Genomic DNA, 17020 nt, shown 5'->3' on the forward strand with positions numbered 1-17020 from the left:
CCGGTATATATAGTGGAGCACGGTATGGCGCCGTCATTAATGGCGCGGACAAGTGAGGAACTGTCAACTCACTGTAGGCTGTCAGAGCCGCCGTGAAAACGTCATGTCGCCGTGTAGCCGTCTAATCACCAGGGTTGACCCGGCTCTCGGCGGGACAATGCCCCTAGGTAACTGTGCCGCATGTCCGTGTCAGAGCTGACAACGTCTGCGGCCGTACGGGGTTGGTGGAGTCGGCCGACCCAAGGTCGGTGGCCAGCAGAGTGGCGTCGGACTCCTCCGTCGGTCGGCGAGCTTCATGTGGGTCGGCTACCGGACCTCTGGGTTTAGTCGGTCGGGAATGGACCGTGGAATGGCCGCAGTTAGCCGCTGATGCGTCCGTTGGCCTGTCGCCCGACTTACGATCGGCCAGTCAGAGTCGTTCGTCGGGCCGTCGGTTAGTCGGTCGGCCGCCAGCCGGTCGGGCCTCCGATAGTCGATCGGTCGGTCGGGCCGGTCGGCCCCGATAGTCGGTCGGTCGGGCCGCCAGCCGGTCGGGCCTCCGATAGTCGGTCGGTCGGTCGGTGGGTATCCCCCAACAGTTGCCCCCTCCACTCCTAAGTCGGGTGGAGAGCTGGCCGATGCCTTCATTCGGGTAGCAAGACCGGACGACTGGGAGTGGATTTGTCGCATGTGCAGATCCGACCGTACCGCCGGCTGATCCGTTGTCTGACACCTCACGAATCCCAAGTGATCCGAACGTCTAGTCGATGCAGAAGTCGCGCCGGCGTCCGGTGCAGACGCCGCGTCTTGTCGTCGTCAGCCGTCACGTCGGTGTCAGAAGATCGGGTGCCGGACGATACGGCGTCAGTCGATCGGATATTCGGCGCCGATCGTGGGTGAGGCGTCCCATCGGGAACGCGGACCGGCGCGGGCGGCCGACTGCGGAGCCAACCCCGCGCGCCGCGTGTCATGGTGGTTGGCCGGCGTCCGCTCCGGCATTTAATAGGGCGGTGCGGGCGTCCCGGGCGAAGCGCGCCGAATCCTCAGCCAACCGGCGGGCGCCACGCGTCGCGCATCTGGAGGACTTTGGTCGGCGCGGGAGCATCTCGGCCGTCGGTCGGCCCTATATATATAGGACCTCCCGGACCCTGACCCACATTTGCCATTTGCTGGGGGAAACTCTGTCCGGGCGATTTCTCGGTCGTCGCGGGCAGAGCTCTTCTCTACCTCCGGAGGGTCCATCGGGTTCGTGGTCCTCCTTCCCCTTTTTGCTTTCTTCTCTTCTTTCTCTTCTTTCGGTCCTGCACAATGACCAGGAAACCGACTCAGGGAGCTCGGTCGGGGAACCCGACCGACGACACCCGATCGGCTCCGGAAGATGAGGCCTCCTCGCTTTCGGGGCCGAACGTCGATCAGCTTCGGGAGCACTATCGCATCCCGGAGCAGTTTCGGCTCTCGCCCCAGGGGCCGGCGGTCGGGTCAACAACCCTCCGCCTGGCGACCTGGCGCTGTACGTTGAGGACCTTCGTGCGGGTCTTCGACTTCCGATTCCGGAGTTCGTCCGGAATCTGCTGGATTACTACGGACTCTGTCCGGCGCAACTGGCGCCGAACTCTGTCCGGCTAATCATTTCTTTCGCGCTGTTGTGTCAGCTCTTGCCGACCAACCCTCGCGTTTCCCTCTTCCGGGCCTTCTTTGTGCTCCGACCCCACCCTAAAGCCCGAGGGTGGTGGCTCTTCAATCCCCGGAAGGGTCTTGCTTTCATAACCGGTCTTCCATCGTCCATTCATGGATGGAAGAATCAGTTTTTCTTTGTTTCCTCTTCCTCCTCTTGGGGCTTTCCTTCTCGCTGGGGTGTACCCCGAACTGAGGCCAACGACAACAGTCGGGTCGACGTGGACGACCGGGAGGACTTCCACCGACTCAAAGATATGTCGGTCCCGAAGCAGAGGGAGCTTGTTACCGAGCAAGCTCTCTATGATGCCGGCCTGAGTCTGGTCCCCCGAATAGGTATCGCCCGATCCCCTAGCTTTTCTTTTTGTTCGGCTTTAGGGTAGTTCCGGTCCGGCCTTTGACACTGGTCGGTTTTGCAGGGACACCGCCGAGGATGAGGCCGACCGACGCCGAAATTCGTCAGTTTGCCGCCGCGAGGAAGAGGCCAGCGTCGGGGGCAGGCCCTTCGCGCCCTTCCAAGAGACCAGCCCCAGTTCAGCCGACCGTGGAAGCGTCGGCGACCGAGGGGTCGGAGCCAATCATAGCCCTCGCGGCTCCGACCGTCCGAGTCGAGGAGAGGCCGACCGAGGAAGTGGCCGAAGGGGTGTCGGCGGTTTCGCCGCCGCGGGTGGAGCCGGATGTCGTTCGGGAAGCCGAACATCGTCCGGAGGCGTCCGCTGGCGCAACGGGGGGCGCCGGGTCGAACTCCAGCGTCCCATCGCTGCCAGCCCCGTCGGTCGGGGCAGCTGATCGGGGGAAAGCCCCGATGGAGCCCTCGGAGGAGGAGAGATCAATGCCCCCCAGCGCATACTACCCTGAGGGTGCGTCGGCCTTGGCCGACCACAACCTTGCGAGGAGGTTGTGCCAGGGGATCCTCCTCCCTACCGACGTTCAGTCGTTGCGGTCTCGGCAAGTGACCGAAATGCTGTCGCGGTTCTACCCGTCGATGGTGGAGGTAAGCTTCGCGTCACCTTTTACCTTAGAAGAATTTTCGTTTGCCACATAATTCTGACAAAGCTTCTTTCTGTCGGCAGTTGATCTTCACCATGTCCGAGCTGGAGGCCGGATACCGAAGGTTCGGCGACGTTCGGGCAGCCTTCAAGGAAAGGTCGGCAGCGGCCGAGGCCGAGAGAGGGAGACTGGTCGACCAACTGCAGGAGTCGGTCGACCGGGAGGCCAAGTTGACGGACGAGGTCTCCCGGCTCATGGCCGAACTAAAGTCGGCCAAGAAGGAGGCCAAGCACAAAGGTCGGGTCGTGCGTCGTCTTCGACGCGAACGGGACGGTGCCACCTCCGAACTCCAAGGGGAACGCGAGCAACTTCGGGCCAGCCTGGGGAAGCTCGCGGAAACCGAAGAGGACTTGTCCATCGCCCAAATCGACGCCGAAATTGCCAGGGCCGAGGCGGAGTTGGCAAAGGAGGAGCTGGCCCACACTGAGGACGAGGCACGGTCGGCGAGGGAGTCGGCCGATCGTGCGGTTGAGGACTTCCGGGCCTCCGACCGGTACAAGGAGGAGATGCTCGAGTCGGGCTTCGCCTCCTACCGGGTCGGGTTCGAGGATGGTCGGGATGCCGTCCATGCCCTGTACCCGGAGGTGGACGTCAGCCGAGTCGTCCCGCTGTTCGCCGAGGAAGGAGCCGAAGAAGAAGGAACGGAAGAGATGGCCGACCAGCCGTCGGGAGGCGTCATCGTGGTGGAGGAAGCCGTCCCGGAGCAGGTGCCGACCGAAGTTCCTTTATCGACCGAAGCCCATCTCTCGGCAGCCGATCAATCGTTGCTTATGGCCGAGACGCCGATCATCCCTGATCCTCCGTCGGTCGAAGAGATCGATCAGGACGGGTGATCGGCGCTGCCGACTATCTTTATTTCGTCTTTTTTGAAAATACATGTAATCGGGCTTCGGCCCGACTTTGTAATGTTTTTTGATCAATGAGTGAAATTGTCTTCTCTTTTGCTTCTTGTTTGCAATGTTTCTTATCGCTGTAATGTCGAACCCTAGTCACCAACTTAGAGAAGTCGTCAACCCGGGTAGGTCGGTAAGACCTAACCGGCTTGCACAGTTCCGAAGTAGCTTGTATCCCGACTTTAGGTCGGTTTCCAGTAATCGTAGTCGCCATTCGGGCGCGTCTGTTAAGTCGGGAGCCGACCGAACCTGGTAAAGGTTCGGTAGTCGGACTTCCGTAGATGCGTTCAGTCGAACATCGACCGGCGCAGTGTCGGGGGAGCGATAGTAAGTCGGATCCCCAAGCTCTTGCGTCGGGTTCTCATGTCCTTCGACAGACGGTGGCAAACCGAGTGTCGTCCAGCCGGCCGTAGGTCGGTCGGCGAGTAGTGGGTGCGACTGAGGTCGCATCATGTGATAGACGGTGGTAAGCCGAATATCCCTCGACCGGCCGTAGCCTGGTCGGAAGTCGCGGCAATAGCCGCGCGGGCTTTTAGCCTTTCTTCGGTCGGGGCCCGATCGGCCAGTCGGCCGATGGATTCTGCCCGAAAATTCGACCGCAGAAGGAGTATAAACTCCCGTCATCGCAGATGCATCGGTCCGTGTAAGGGCCGATGTGTCGTCGGTGCCAGATCCGCGTCGATGCGTCGGGGCTGAGCGTGATCAGTAGTCAAAGAGTTAGAACTCCGATTTTTCAAACTGAACTTGTATTCCAACGATTGAATTACAGAATTCACTGGTAATACAGCTTCAAGTTGTCGGCGTTCCAAGTCCGGGGAATGGGCTTCCCCTCAAGGGTCTCCAGCCGGTAAGCCCTCGGCCCGAAGGTGTCAGCAACCTTGTAGGGCCCTTCCCAGTTGGGAGCCAACTTCCCTTGGTCCAAGGGCTTCGACACCTCCGCCTTCCTCAAGACTAGGTCGCCAGGTTTAAAGAGCTTTGGTCTGACCTTGGCGTTGTAGTACCGGGCAACCCTCTGTCGGTAGGAGGCCATTCGAATTTGAGCCTCATCTCGCAGTTCGGGGAGAAGATCTAGGTCGGCTCTCCGCTTTCGGAGTTGTCCGGCTCGCGGTACTGCTCGACCCTGAAGATGGCAGGCCAATCTCGAGCGGGATCATGGCTTCTGTCCCGTAGGCCAAACTGAACGGCGACTCTCCGGTTGGGACGCGGGGGGTCGTTCGGTAAGCCCACAGGACGGAGCCCAGCTCGTCGACCCAGAGGCCTTTGGCTTCGTTCAGTCGGGTCTTGAGTCCATGGAGCAGGGTTCGGTTCGTCACCTCAACCTCGCCGTTGGATTGTGGGTGCCCGACTGAAGTTAGTCGATGACGAATGTGGAACCTGGCGCAGAAGTCCTTGAAGTCTTGGTTGTCGAATTGCCGTCCGTTGTCGGTGATGATGGTGTGCGGCAATCCGAACCTGAAGATGATGGACTTTTGGACGAAGTCCTCCATCTTCCGCTCGGTGATCTGCGCCAAGGGCTCGGCCTCGACCCACTTCGTGAAGTAGTCGATGGCGACAACGATGAACTTCCTTTGGCCCGACGCCGGTGGGAAGGGGCCAGAATATCGACTCCCCACTGAGCGAAGGGCCATGGAGCGACAATGGGAGCGATTTGGCTGGCCGGTTGGCGTGAATATTGGCATACTTCTGGCATGGCTCGCACCTTCGGACCAACTCTGCCGCATCCTTCCTCATGGTCGGCCAGTAGTAGCCCTGTCGCAAGACCTTGAAGGCTAAGGACTTGCCCCCCAAGTGATTCCCACAAATTCCTTCGTGAACCTCTCGGAGAGCGTAGTCGGCGTCGGTCGGTCCCAAGCACCTGAGCAGAGGGAGGGAGAACGACCTCTTGTAGAGTCGGCCGTCCATGATCACATATTGTGACGCCGACCATCGGAGTCGCTTGGCCTCCGTGGGATCTTCGGGACTGGTCCCGTCGGACAGGTACCGGACGATCGGGTCCATCCAACTTGGTTCGGACGTTAGCTGCTGCACTTCTTCGACCCGATCAATGCTCGGCTGTTGGAGGTTTTCGACAAACGTCCGACCCAAAGAATCATAGGCCGACGTTGCCAATCTGGAGAGAGCATCGGCACGGGCGTTCTCCGTCCTGGGGATGTGGGAGATCTCGAAATACTCGAGGCGGGCCACGAGATCCTTTACCTTCTGAAGATACCTGATCATGGTCGGATCTCGCACCTCGAAGTCGCCCTTGACCTGCCCCACGATCAGCTGAGAGTCGGAGAATGCCCGGAGGCTGTCGACGCCCAATTCCTTCGCCATCCTCAAGCCCGCGAGGAGTGCCTCGTATTCGGCTTGATTGTTGGAGGCCTTGAAGTCGAACCGGAGGGCGTATTCGGTAACTACCCCATCCGAGTTCGTGAGCAGGAGCCCGGCCCCGCTTCCCTGAGCGTTGGAGGCTCCGTCGATGTGAAGTACCCAGGTGGAGATCGGGTCCCGCTCAGAGACCGAATCTCGTCCCGGGCCTTCAGCCCCGACCTTTGGTCGGTCGTCGGGCATTCGGCGATGAAGTCGGCCAAGACCTGAGCCTTCAAGGCAGGCCTTGGTCGGTACTGAATGTCGAACTTGCTAAGCTTCATTGCCCACTTAGCGAGTCGTCCGGATGTGTCGGGTCGGCGCAGTACGGCCCTCAGGGGCTGGTTGGTGAGTACCACGATGGCGTGGGCCTGGAAGTATGGTCGGAGCCGTTGCGCGGATACGGTCAGGGCGAAGACCATCTTTTCCGTCTCCGAGTATCTGGCTTCGGCGCCGTGGAGCACTTTGCTGATGTAGTAGATGGGCTGATGGGTTGGCACTCGTTTTCCCGAACGAGCACCGAACTGATCGCCTCAGAAGATGTGGCCAAGTAGAGATACAAGGTCTCCCCGATCTGCGGCTTTACGAGCAGCGGCGGGGAAGCCAAGTACCTCTTCAGGTCTTCAAAGGCCTGTTCGCATTCATCCGACCAAGAGAAACCGTTCGCCTGGCGCAGGGTTTTGAAGAACGGGAGGCACCTTTCAGCTGATCGGGAAATGAATCGGCTAAGAGCGACGATTCTCCCGTTCAGTTGTTGGACCTCCTTCTTGGTGTTCGGATGACGCATGTCGAGGATCGCCTTTATCTTCTCAGGGTTGGCCTCGATCCCTCTCTGAGAAACGAGGAATCCGAGGAACTTCCCCGAGGTCACCCCGAAGGCGCATTTGGTCGGATTGAGCTTCATTCGGTGTCGTCGAAGGGTGCGGAAGGTCTCCTCGAGATCCTGAACATGGTCCGGGATCTGCGTGCTCTTTACCAGCATGTCGTCCACGTACACCTCCATGTTACGCCCGATCTGGTCTTTGAAGACCTTGTTGACGAGTCGCTGGTAGGTGGCGCCGGCATTCTTCAATCCAAAGGGCATCACCCGATAACAGTAGAGGCCCTTGGGGGTCACGAACGCGGTGTGCTCCTCGTCTTCAGGCGCCATCCGGATCTGATTGTACCCGGCGAAGGCGTCCATGAAGTGAGCAGTCGAAATCCGGACGTCGCATCCACCAGCTGGTCGATCTTCGGGAGTGGAAAGCTATCCTTCGGGCATGCTCGGTTGAGGTGGTATAGTCGATGCAGATCCCCATTTCCCGTTGGCTTTCTTGACCATGACGACATTGGCGAGCCAATCGGGATACGTGGATTCCCGAATGAAGCCCGCCTCGAGCAGCTTGTCCACTTCTTCGTCAATGGCCTTCTGCCTCTCTGGGGCGAAGGATCTTTTCTTCTGCCTCACCGGCTTCATTGTCGGGTCGATGTTGAGTCAGTGAGTAATCGTTTCTGGAGGGATGCCCGACATATCTGCTGCCGACCATGCGAATATGTCGGCGTTGGCCGTCAGCATCTGCCAGTCGATGTCGCTCGGTGTCGGGCAATTGAGACCCGATCCAAACTTTTCTGTCGGGATTTTCTCCTATCGGGATCGCCTCGAGCTGCTCGACCGGCGAACCCCGCTCTTCCTCCTCCCGTTGATCCAGTTTGTCAATTGCCAGGGGATCCTTTGTCTCGTCGCTTTGGGCGGAGATTTGAAAGCATCGTCGGGCGAGCTGTTGATCTCCGCGCATCTCCCCGACTCCGTTTTTGGTCGGAATCGAACAAGGAGATGGTACGTCGAGATGATCGCCCTGAGGGCGTTCAGTCCGGGTCGCCCGAGTATGGCGTTGTAGGCCGAAGGAACTTGGACGACCGCGAAAATGAGGGAGCCGTTCTTTGCCGTGGTTCGGTACCGACCGTCACGGGCAGGGTGATTTCTCCTTCTGTCGTGACGGTGTCTCCGGCAAAGCCGATCAAGGGCGTGGAACCCTACTAAGTCGATCAGTCGGTAGTCGCATTCGGGAGAAGGTCGAGTAAAACAAAATATTTGTCGAACTTCCATTATCAACAAAAATTGTTTTACATCATAATTGGCTATTGTCGCCGACACAACAACAGCGTCGTCGTGGGGAGTCTGGATGCCCCGAACGTCGTCTTCCGAGAAGGTAATCACGTCGTCCGGGCGCGGCTTTTTCGTCGGCTCTCCTCCTGCAGACGTCCCCGGGCCCAGCCGCTTGGAGATCATGTTGATGACTCCAGCCGTCGGCTGGTTAGTCGGTGCCTCTTCAGTCGGCTGGGGGCGTCGATCGGCAGTCGGTCGGGTCGGCGGACCCTTTCGAAACTTGCCGAGATACCCTCGGCGGATGAGATTTTCGATCTCATCCTTCAACTGGATGCATCGCTCGGTGTCGTGGCCGTGGCTCCGATGGAACCGGCAGTACTTCCGATGGTCGAGGCCCTTTGCCTTCAGAGGCGGAGGCCGTCGCAGGTATTCTTTCCCTTCGATCTCCATCAAGATCTGCGCACGGGGAGCGGAGAGAGGAGTGTAGGAGTCATACCTGGGACGCACCGACCTCGGAGTCTGTCGGCGGGGTGATTTTTGGATCTGTCGGGGTGGAGAAAGCCGACTACCGGCCGGGGGCCTGCTTGGTTCGGCGGGCTCCCGACCTTTTCTTCGCTTCTCCTTCGGACCCCTGGGCTGACCAGGCGTCGGTCGGACGCTCCTTCGTCCGCGCGCATATACTTGTATGCGCGCTCCAGTAGCTCGGCGTACGTTCGGGGGAGGGTCTTGTCCAGAGAATAAGTAAATCGGGACGACCTCAGGCCCCGCTTCATGGCTGAAACTGCCATGTCTTCGTTGAGGTCCCGGACCTCGAGCGTGGCCGCGTTGAATCACGCCACGAAGTGTCGGAGCGCCTCGTTTTCCCCCTGCTTGAGGGAGAAAAGGCTATCCGACGTTCGCGGCGGCTTTCGGCTGGTGCTGAAATGGGCCACGAACGAGTGCTCGAGCTGCGCGAAGGAATGGATACTGCCCGATCGAAGATCGGAGTACCAAGCCCTGGCAGCCTTGCGAAGTGTGGCGGGGAAGCCGATGCAAAACAGAGCATCGGTTGCCCCTTAAATCGTCATGAGAGCTTTGTAGCTCTCGAGGTGGTCGACTGGGTCGGTGGAGCCGTCGTATGGCTCCACGTTCGGCATTTTGAACCGACTGGGAATCGGCTCATCGAGGACCAGTCGAGAGAGAGGCTGGGCGGTCTGGAAGTCGACGTCGTTCGAAGACTTCTGGCCGTCCATTTGCAGTTGGGCGAGTCGGCGGTCGATCTCCTCGAACCGTCGCTCGTAGTCATCCGCTCGTCGATGCTGGGAGACCCCAGGAGTGGAGCCTCCGGAAGACTCTGAAGGAGAGGCCGACGGTGTGCGCGGCCGCTTTTCCTTCCTCGCCCGTTCCAACGGGGAAGGAGAGGGCCGCTGGGACCGTCGGTCGTCGCGCCGAGGTCGACCCTCCTCCTCCCCGTGGGAGCGCTGTTGGGAGTGCTCGCCTGGAGGCGGCAGGGGTCGGCGCGACCGTCGGCGGCTGCTCCTGGAAGGCATAGGTCGGGCCGCCGGTTGTTGCTGGAGGCTTTTGACTGCGTCGGTCAGTACGGTCATCTGTCGTACAGTGGCCGCAATCTGCGCCTCCGTAGTCACTGCAGGGCGCGGAGAGCTAGGCTCCGCCGTCGGTGGTGGTGGAGAGGCCTCTTCCCGGCGGGAAGAACGCCTTGCCGACCCAGTGATTCTCGATTGTTGAGCTCTTGTCTTTGTCATGTTGTCCCCTACCTGACGCGCCAATCTGTTGCGGCCAATCGCCTCGTCGCCCGATCGCCGGGAAGCGTGCACCTGCAAAAGGAAGTCCGCACTGACCGGAGGCGGCTCCGGCGGGGACCCTCCGACGGTCAAGTCAGGAGGTGACTGGGCAACAGTGAAATGCAGACAGAGAGCTCTGAGAAGGAGAGGAGAGGAAGAGAGAGGAGCGAGCCTGCGTATGTGGGAGAGACGGGCGGATCCCCTTTGCACTGTTGCCTTCCCCGGTATATATAGTGGAGCTAGGTATGGCGCCGTCATTAATGGCGCGGACAAGTGAGGAACTGTCAACTCACTGTAGGCTGTCAGAGCCGCCGTGAAAACATCATGTCGCCGTGTAGCCGTCTAATCACCAGGGTTGACCCGGCTCTCGGCGGGACAATGCCCCTAGGTAACTGTGCCGCATGTCCGTGTCAGAGCTGACAACGTCTGGCGGCCGTACGGCGGTTGGTGGAGTCGGCCGACCCAGGTCGGTGGCCAACAGAGTGGCGTCGGACTCCTCCGTCGGTCGGCGAGCTTCAAGTGGGTCGGCTACCGGACCTCTGGGTTCAGTCGGTCGGGAATAGACCGTGGAATGGTCGTGGTTAGCCGTGATGGCGTCCGTTGGCCTGCCGTCCGACTTACGATCGGCCAGTCAGAGTCGTTCGTCGGGCCGTCGGTTAGTCGGTCGGGCCGCCAGCCGGTCGGGCCCTCCGATAGTCGGTCGGTCGGTCGGGGCCCCGAGGTCGGGCCCTCCGATAGTCGGTCGGTCGGTCGGGCCGCCAGCCGGTCGGCCCTCCGATAGTCGGTCGGTCGGTCGGTGGGTATCCCCCAACATATATTAATACCGTACTGTAGTGATTACCGGCCAATACGGGTCCCAATACTAATCCAAGGGTTTTGATTATATCAAATTGCTAGGAAGAACTCTAAGAATAATACGTTGTTGTACTTTTTTTTTTCTTCTTCCAGTTATTAAAAAATCTTTAAAGTTTGCATTCAAATAATCTTCTAATTAATAGCTTTTAGGGTGAAAATCTAATATTTTTGTTCTCTCTATGTGCACCAAAGAATGTCAGGTAATTGATCCCATTCATGGTTTTTTTGTAAAAAAATCCATACCAGCAACATATATGATTTTTTAAACAATTCTTTCTCTCTTTTTTTTTTTTTCTATGCTATCTAGAATCTCTATTTATTATATTTATATTTTTCATATATTTCTAAATATGTGCCTTTTCCAGATTTACCATACATTTGAATATTTCAAAAAGGAAATAAACGTTACTAGGACTATGTTTCTCTTCCTCTTTTCCTTTCCTATGGACTTCTCTGTTTCTTTCAGCTATGACATTTGGTTCAAGAACATGAATGAAATCAAGATCTAACCTCTAATAGGGTTTGCAATAGGTCTCTATAAGTTGGTTTTTAACCGGTTGGATCAAATAATATTTTGATTAATCTGATAAAAGGTTATTTCAATAATTTGAATTTAGCTTAAATATAAGTACACTTATATTCAACTGCGAAGGAGTTGCAATTAAACTTGAACATAATAAAAGTTTGTCTCGGTTTTTAATTGAAGGCTACTTTAAGTCGAATTAGATATAGACTTGATCTAAAATTTCTTAACAAATCTCTTTTTCTTTTATTTTTTGATAAATCGTGCTTTATCTTGATGGTCACATCCCTTAATTTCAAGAACTAAATAATCCATATTTGAATTTTGGATGGTGTATCCAAGTACTTGAACTTGCCTATTATATTTGGGTGTGCCCCTCCATTACGAGTAAAATAATATCACATACTTAAATTTATTAGCACATACAATGCATGATGTATATTTAAAAATATGAAAGTAAACTTAGATTTAAAAGTAACTAATATAAAAGTAAATAAAGAGTAAAATTATGCTAACAAAAATAGGAAATTTGATATCAATAAATGAAAAATGGGCATGGACTCTTATATTTGAAATTTTTATTTGCTTGTTTATGTCTATACATTGCTAACATATCTTTTTTTTTTATATCTTTTGTCCACAAAAGAAAATAAATCTAAGAAAGCACAAATAAAGTATGGGGCATAAACTTTACCAAGTACAACAAAGTGAGAAATCCATTCAATTTGATTTAAATACAAAAAGCCTTTATGAAAACTAAAAGTCACAAATAATGAAATAAAAATTTATTATAATAGTTTAATATTGAGAAAAATCAAAAATAAAATATAGTAAATTATGCAAGTTAGTAATGATCCTTAGAGGGCATTTAGTAGCATGTAATTCTAACAGGATTACATGTAATTTATAACAGATAAACAGATTACATTGTTTGTTTCGTTACTTTCACAGATAATGCTTCATTACATGTAATGCAGTATTATCTCAAAAAGAGATAATTTGATTGTCTAAAAGGAGGTGGCTATGTAATTATATATAATCTTACAATCTTGCAATTTTGGAATAACATAATGTTAGAACCAAAATATCTTCATCAAAATAAATTATGGATAATCTCAGTTGGTGAAAATAGAAAAGAAAACATAATGGGTGATATCACGAAAAATGATTAATCTCAAAATTAAGTTATTTCTTTAAAAAATAAATAATAATCAATAAGTTAGTATGAGAATATTTTAGAAAAATTAATTTATATTTCATGTAATCTAAATTGTATACTAAATATTGCAATATAAAATTTTCTATAATTTTACAACAATATTATTACACATATCAAACACTATAATATAAAATTTTTTATAATTTTATCAAATAATTATATTTTTTTTACAATCATATTATCATAATAATATTACCTATGCAATGCATCAAATCTCATCTTAAACAAAAGATGCTATATAAGGTATACGTTAGATGCAAAGAAGATACGTTAGGGACCCAAAGGCGAACCCCGCCCAAAAGATACTATATAGGGTATACGTTAGATGCAAAGAAGATACGGTGGAGAGCAGAGGCATAACAGAGACCTCGCCCTAGGGACCCAAAGACGAACCCCGCCCACCAACGATGGTTTGGGTCTGTTTTGGTTTCACGTCTAGATCGCCGTAAGGCTGCTCTCGGTCTAAATCTTTTCACTTTTTTCCTACTCCTACTCCCGTCCTCCCCCCATCGATCACCAACCCATCTCTCTCTCTCTCTCTCTCTCTCTCGACCAGCTGCGCGGACGGTCGCTGCCCGTGCTCCCCTGCCGCCGGATTGATCCAAAGGCACAGGTCAGTCGTCGTTCTTCAAGGATTCGCAAAAACGACAATGTTCTTTTCGTTATCCCTTCAAGTTTTTGCTTTGGTCCAGGATTTGATCGACGGTGCCTCTCGTTTTGTTTGGTTGGAGTTTGGTTCTAGAGATTACTCCTCTTTAGATCTCGAACGTGATTTTTACGTTGAGATGTGTTCTGGGTAATGCAGGGCGGCCCTTGATCTGGTTAGTTTTTTTAGTAATGGAGGGATAATTCGAATCTGCAGTGTACTAATGGTATTCAGAAGAGCCTTTTTGTTGATAAGAGGATTGAGAGACCTAAAGATGAATTCTTTTAATAGGTTTCTTGGATTTAGGGAGAGTGAGATTGGATACAGTATTAGGTAGGATACAGTACTAGATAGCCTTGTAAGTTTCAAATTTTGGATGTGAATTGGATTTTGGTTAGAAGGCACATCTGCTGATCTTTGCGAATGTGATCCATAGCTTGGGCAAAGGAATGTTCTAGGTTTTGCAGTAGCAGTTCTGGGATACATTGGATCATTGATGGTATATGAAAAAAGAGATCAAAGATTACATGTTATCATTTTCAGTTTAGTTTTCTTAGGCTGCGTATGAGCGGGGAGTTTGGGAATGGCCTGGGATAGCATGAAACAGAAGGATGGTGGTGTAAGTTCACAGCTGGGCTTTGAGACATATCTGGCAGGGATTCATGCTAAGGAGGGAGAAAACCGCTGACAGGACAGAGGAGGAAAAAGTATGGTGGTGTCGAGAACAAAGAATTATGATGAAACAGATAGTAAGCATTGTTGGTCGTTTCTTTTTCCTTTTTTTTTTTTTTCTTTTATTTTTTTAATAATTTTTGCTTCAGCATTTGAATTTTGTTGGGAATAGTAGTGCTTAATGTCCTCACCTTGGCGAGGTGTGGTAGTGGCGGACAATGCCGTGGCAGAGATGCTGCCTGAAGGTGTTACACTCGTAATTGGAAAGCTGACTGGGTTTTGTACTGAATGTTACCCGAGGGATTTATCAAATCAACAGTTTTGTGAGTATCGAGAGATGCAAAAATGATTGAATTGAAATTTGTGGCTAAGTTGTATCCTGCACTTAATGTTAGCTCACTCAAAAGTGGGAGTACAGACCTTTAAGATGCATGTCCCATGACTTGTTGGTCAAGAAGAATAGGTAGAAGGAGGAGAATTTACAGCATTTGACTCATATAGTGCCAATCAATATTTTAAATCCCGAATAGATAGCGGGTGTCCCGGCCATCCCGTCCCATTTTGTGGAAAATAGGACTGGTACCGGGATAGGGGTGGGACTCTAAAATCCATCCATCTGGGAAAAGAAGAAGAAATGGGAATAAAAGGAAGGAAAAAGGACGAAACAGAAAAGAAATGAAGGAATGGAGAAGGAAACAGAAAAGTAATGAAGGGAATGAAAATGAAAGGAGACTTAGAAGAAGGGAGAAGAAAAGAAAGGAAGGAATGAAGGAAAGAAAGAAGCCGAAAAGAAAACAAAGAAAGGAAGGAAGGGAGAAGAAAAGAAAGGATGACAGGAAAGAAAAAAAAAAAAGGAATCAAAGAAAGGAAGTAAGGAAGAAAAAAAAGAAAAAGGTAGAAAAGAAAGAAACAAAGTAAAGAAGATGGGAGAGAGATAGAGGGTACTATCGTAATGCTTGACCAGATAGATGCCCAACAGCGGCTTGATAGCAGGCATTTCTTTCCTTGGAAAAATCAGGATACCTCCGTCTTGTAGGATTTAAGACATTGATGTCATTGTTGTCCTTTGGCCCATGACTCCATGGTCATAGCATCATGTATATGATGTTCTAAGAAATACATTTTTGAATGGAATGTACCATTTCCAATGGGTGATGAGTGATTTTTGGACAAAATGGACATTCATGCTGATGCTTCTTGATGTGATTAACAGGGAAAGTGAAACAGCAAAGTATTGAACTGGCTATAGCTAAACATACGTATACTCAAGCATGGCACCAAATCTACATGATTATGCAATTCCACATATGTGTGCTGATGAGAGGGCCTTCACCATGTTGGAGGAGGTAGTGGTGGTAGAAACAGTTAAGAGGGTTGTCAAACAAAGAAATAAAAGGAAAAAGAAATTAGAAAGTTCATAATTATGTGATACTTCATACATATGTTATGCATAAGTGTGCTAATGAGAGGGGCTCATTATGTTGGAGGGAGTTAGTGGTGGCATAAAACCTTAAGGGGTTGTCAACAGATAAGTAATGGAAGAAGCAATTAGAGAGGTAAAATAAATGAATGGGGCTTAGCTACATAATTACATGATAATTCATGCATGTGCCGATGAGATGGGCTTCATTGTGTTCGAGGGAGGTAGTGGTGGCATAAACTCTTGAGAGGGTTTTCAACAAAGCAATAAACAGAAGAAATAAAACTAGAAAGAGAATAAATAGATGAAGGGACTGAACAACTGATAGCTTGCCATCTTTTCTAAGACAAAGGTTGGAGTTGACACTATTTGATTATGGTAGTGGATTACAAGTTCTGGGCTCATAAATGCTATAGACCTGTATCAAGATATGTATACTGGATACGCTAGAGCAGTGTGCTAAATCTGGAATAGGAGAAGGCCTAGATTTCAGGTTCCAGACTCGATAAGGTTTATGGAATCTAGGATTAGGGTTTTGGATGAAGAGAATGTGCTTAAGTAGAGTTCACTAATTAGGGAATCTTTTAGACATACCATTTTTCATGACTTCTTTTATTCCAACTGCCAATCCAGCATTAGTTCTCCACTAGCTAGCCTGGCAAGGGAAGTGAATTAGGCAATTTAACCACTCAAGAAGAAATAAAAGTTGCTTTTTCTTTTTCAGGAGACAATGTTTATGCCTCAAATTATGATGCCTGCATAAACTTAGGTTGTTGATGTGCTGATGTCAGCAGGTGAGGGTGATAAGGTAGATGAAGGTGAGAGAGAGCAGTTGAAACTATTTGTTGATAGCCTAACCATGAGAGCTTGTTTGTATTTGTTCCAGTGGCCTTTTGTTGATTTTTGAATTGAAAATGGAAAGTTCTGTATGCTATGTTTACAAATTTGCACTATATTTGCAGCACTTTTATGATTAGCCTTTGAACCCAAGGATAATGGAAGCTCATTTGATAAGCTGCTCTGTGTGGAAAGTGACACCTCTATTGAGTTTATGGAATAGCCAGCTGCCACCTGAGACTCCTCCTTGGTGTCTCATCCATATTCTCATAAGAGAGAATTATATCATCTCATTTCTAAAACCTGTTCCATGATGGAAATGACACCTTTATTGAGTATATGGAGTAGCCAGCTGTCCCCTGATGCTCCTCTTGGTGTCTCATCGATATTTCTGATAAGACAGCATTACCTTCGAGGCGTCTAACTGCATTTGAACAGTTAGATTTCAAATTATTGCTTGAGTACTCAAAATATAGAAATTAGGCTTTCTTGTGAAATTTATGTTACTTGATTTATGCATTATGTTGTTCTATGCTTGTAATCCATTGTTTGACCAAAATATTATATCTGATGTTGGTTCACTATTATTGTTTACTTCTCTGAGTGGCAGTTACAGGTGCATTCTTTGAAAAAATTTTTAACCTTTTAGATTGCATTATTATGTACCAACGAATAACTCTTCTAGTCAAGCACTATTAAACTTTTGCTTGTTTGACAGAGCATTTATTTACTGTTTCTGAATGCTATCAGGAATTTGAATTTTATTCATGCTGTTTGTCATTTTTTTAGTCACTGCTGTTAGTATTTACTGGATAGAGGAAATGCTGATAATATTTTGTGCCACGTGTCCCGATTCATTATTTTTTCAGACATACAAATACGAGTTTCTGGAATTTCTCTAGACGATTATCGAGTGAAGAAAATCAGCTTGTGACAAGTGCAATCCAACAAGATTCCTAGTTTCTCCATGTAATTTCTTGTCCTAGCATGCCAAAATCATAGTCTTGGCTTCACTCAACCACAAGAGAAAACCAGC

General features: G+C 50.7%; 1 protein-coding gene across 1 annotated transcript; it reads left to right on the top strand.

Moving 5' to 3' along the window:
- Nucleotides 1–1445: 1445 nt before the first annotated feature.
- LOC140851907 (uncharacterized) lies at nucleotides 1446–3640 on the top strand. The gene is made up of 2 exons (XM_073244047.1): nucleotides 1446–2647; nucleotides 2727–3640. The coding sequence occupies exons 1-2, from the start codon at nucleotides 2087–2089 to the stop codon at nucleotides 3534–3536; spliced, it is 1371 nt and encodes a 456-aa protein (XP_073100148.1). The 5' UTR covers nucleotides 1446–2086; the 3' UTR covers nucleotides 3537–3640.
- Nucleotides 3641–17020: the final 13380 nt, after the last annotated feature.

The sequence above is a fragment of the Elaeis guineensis genome, chromosome 10, assembly GCF_000442705.2.
Source record: "Elaeis guineensis isolate ETL-2024a chromosome 10, EG11, whole genome shotgun sequence".
Classification (NCBI taxonomy): Eukaryota; Viridiplantae; Streptophyta; class Magnoliopsida; order Arecales; family Arecaceae; genus Elaeis; species Elaeis guineensis.

Excerpts from the sequence above, each read along its gene's own strand:
- LOC140851907 (XM_073244047.1), top strand. The coding sequence starts at position 2,087 with ATGAGGCCGACCGACGCCGAAATTCGTCAGTTTGCCGCCGCGAGGAAG. Across the intron at positions 2,648-2,726 it reads TCTACCCGTCGATGGTGGAG|TTGATCTTCACCATGTCCGA; the intron begins GTAAGCTTCGCG and ends TTCTGTCGGCAG.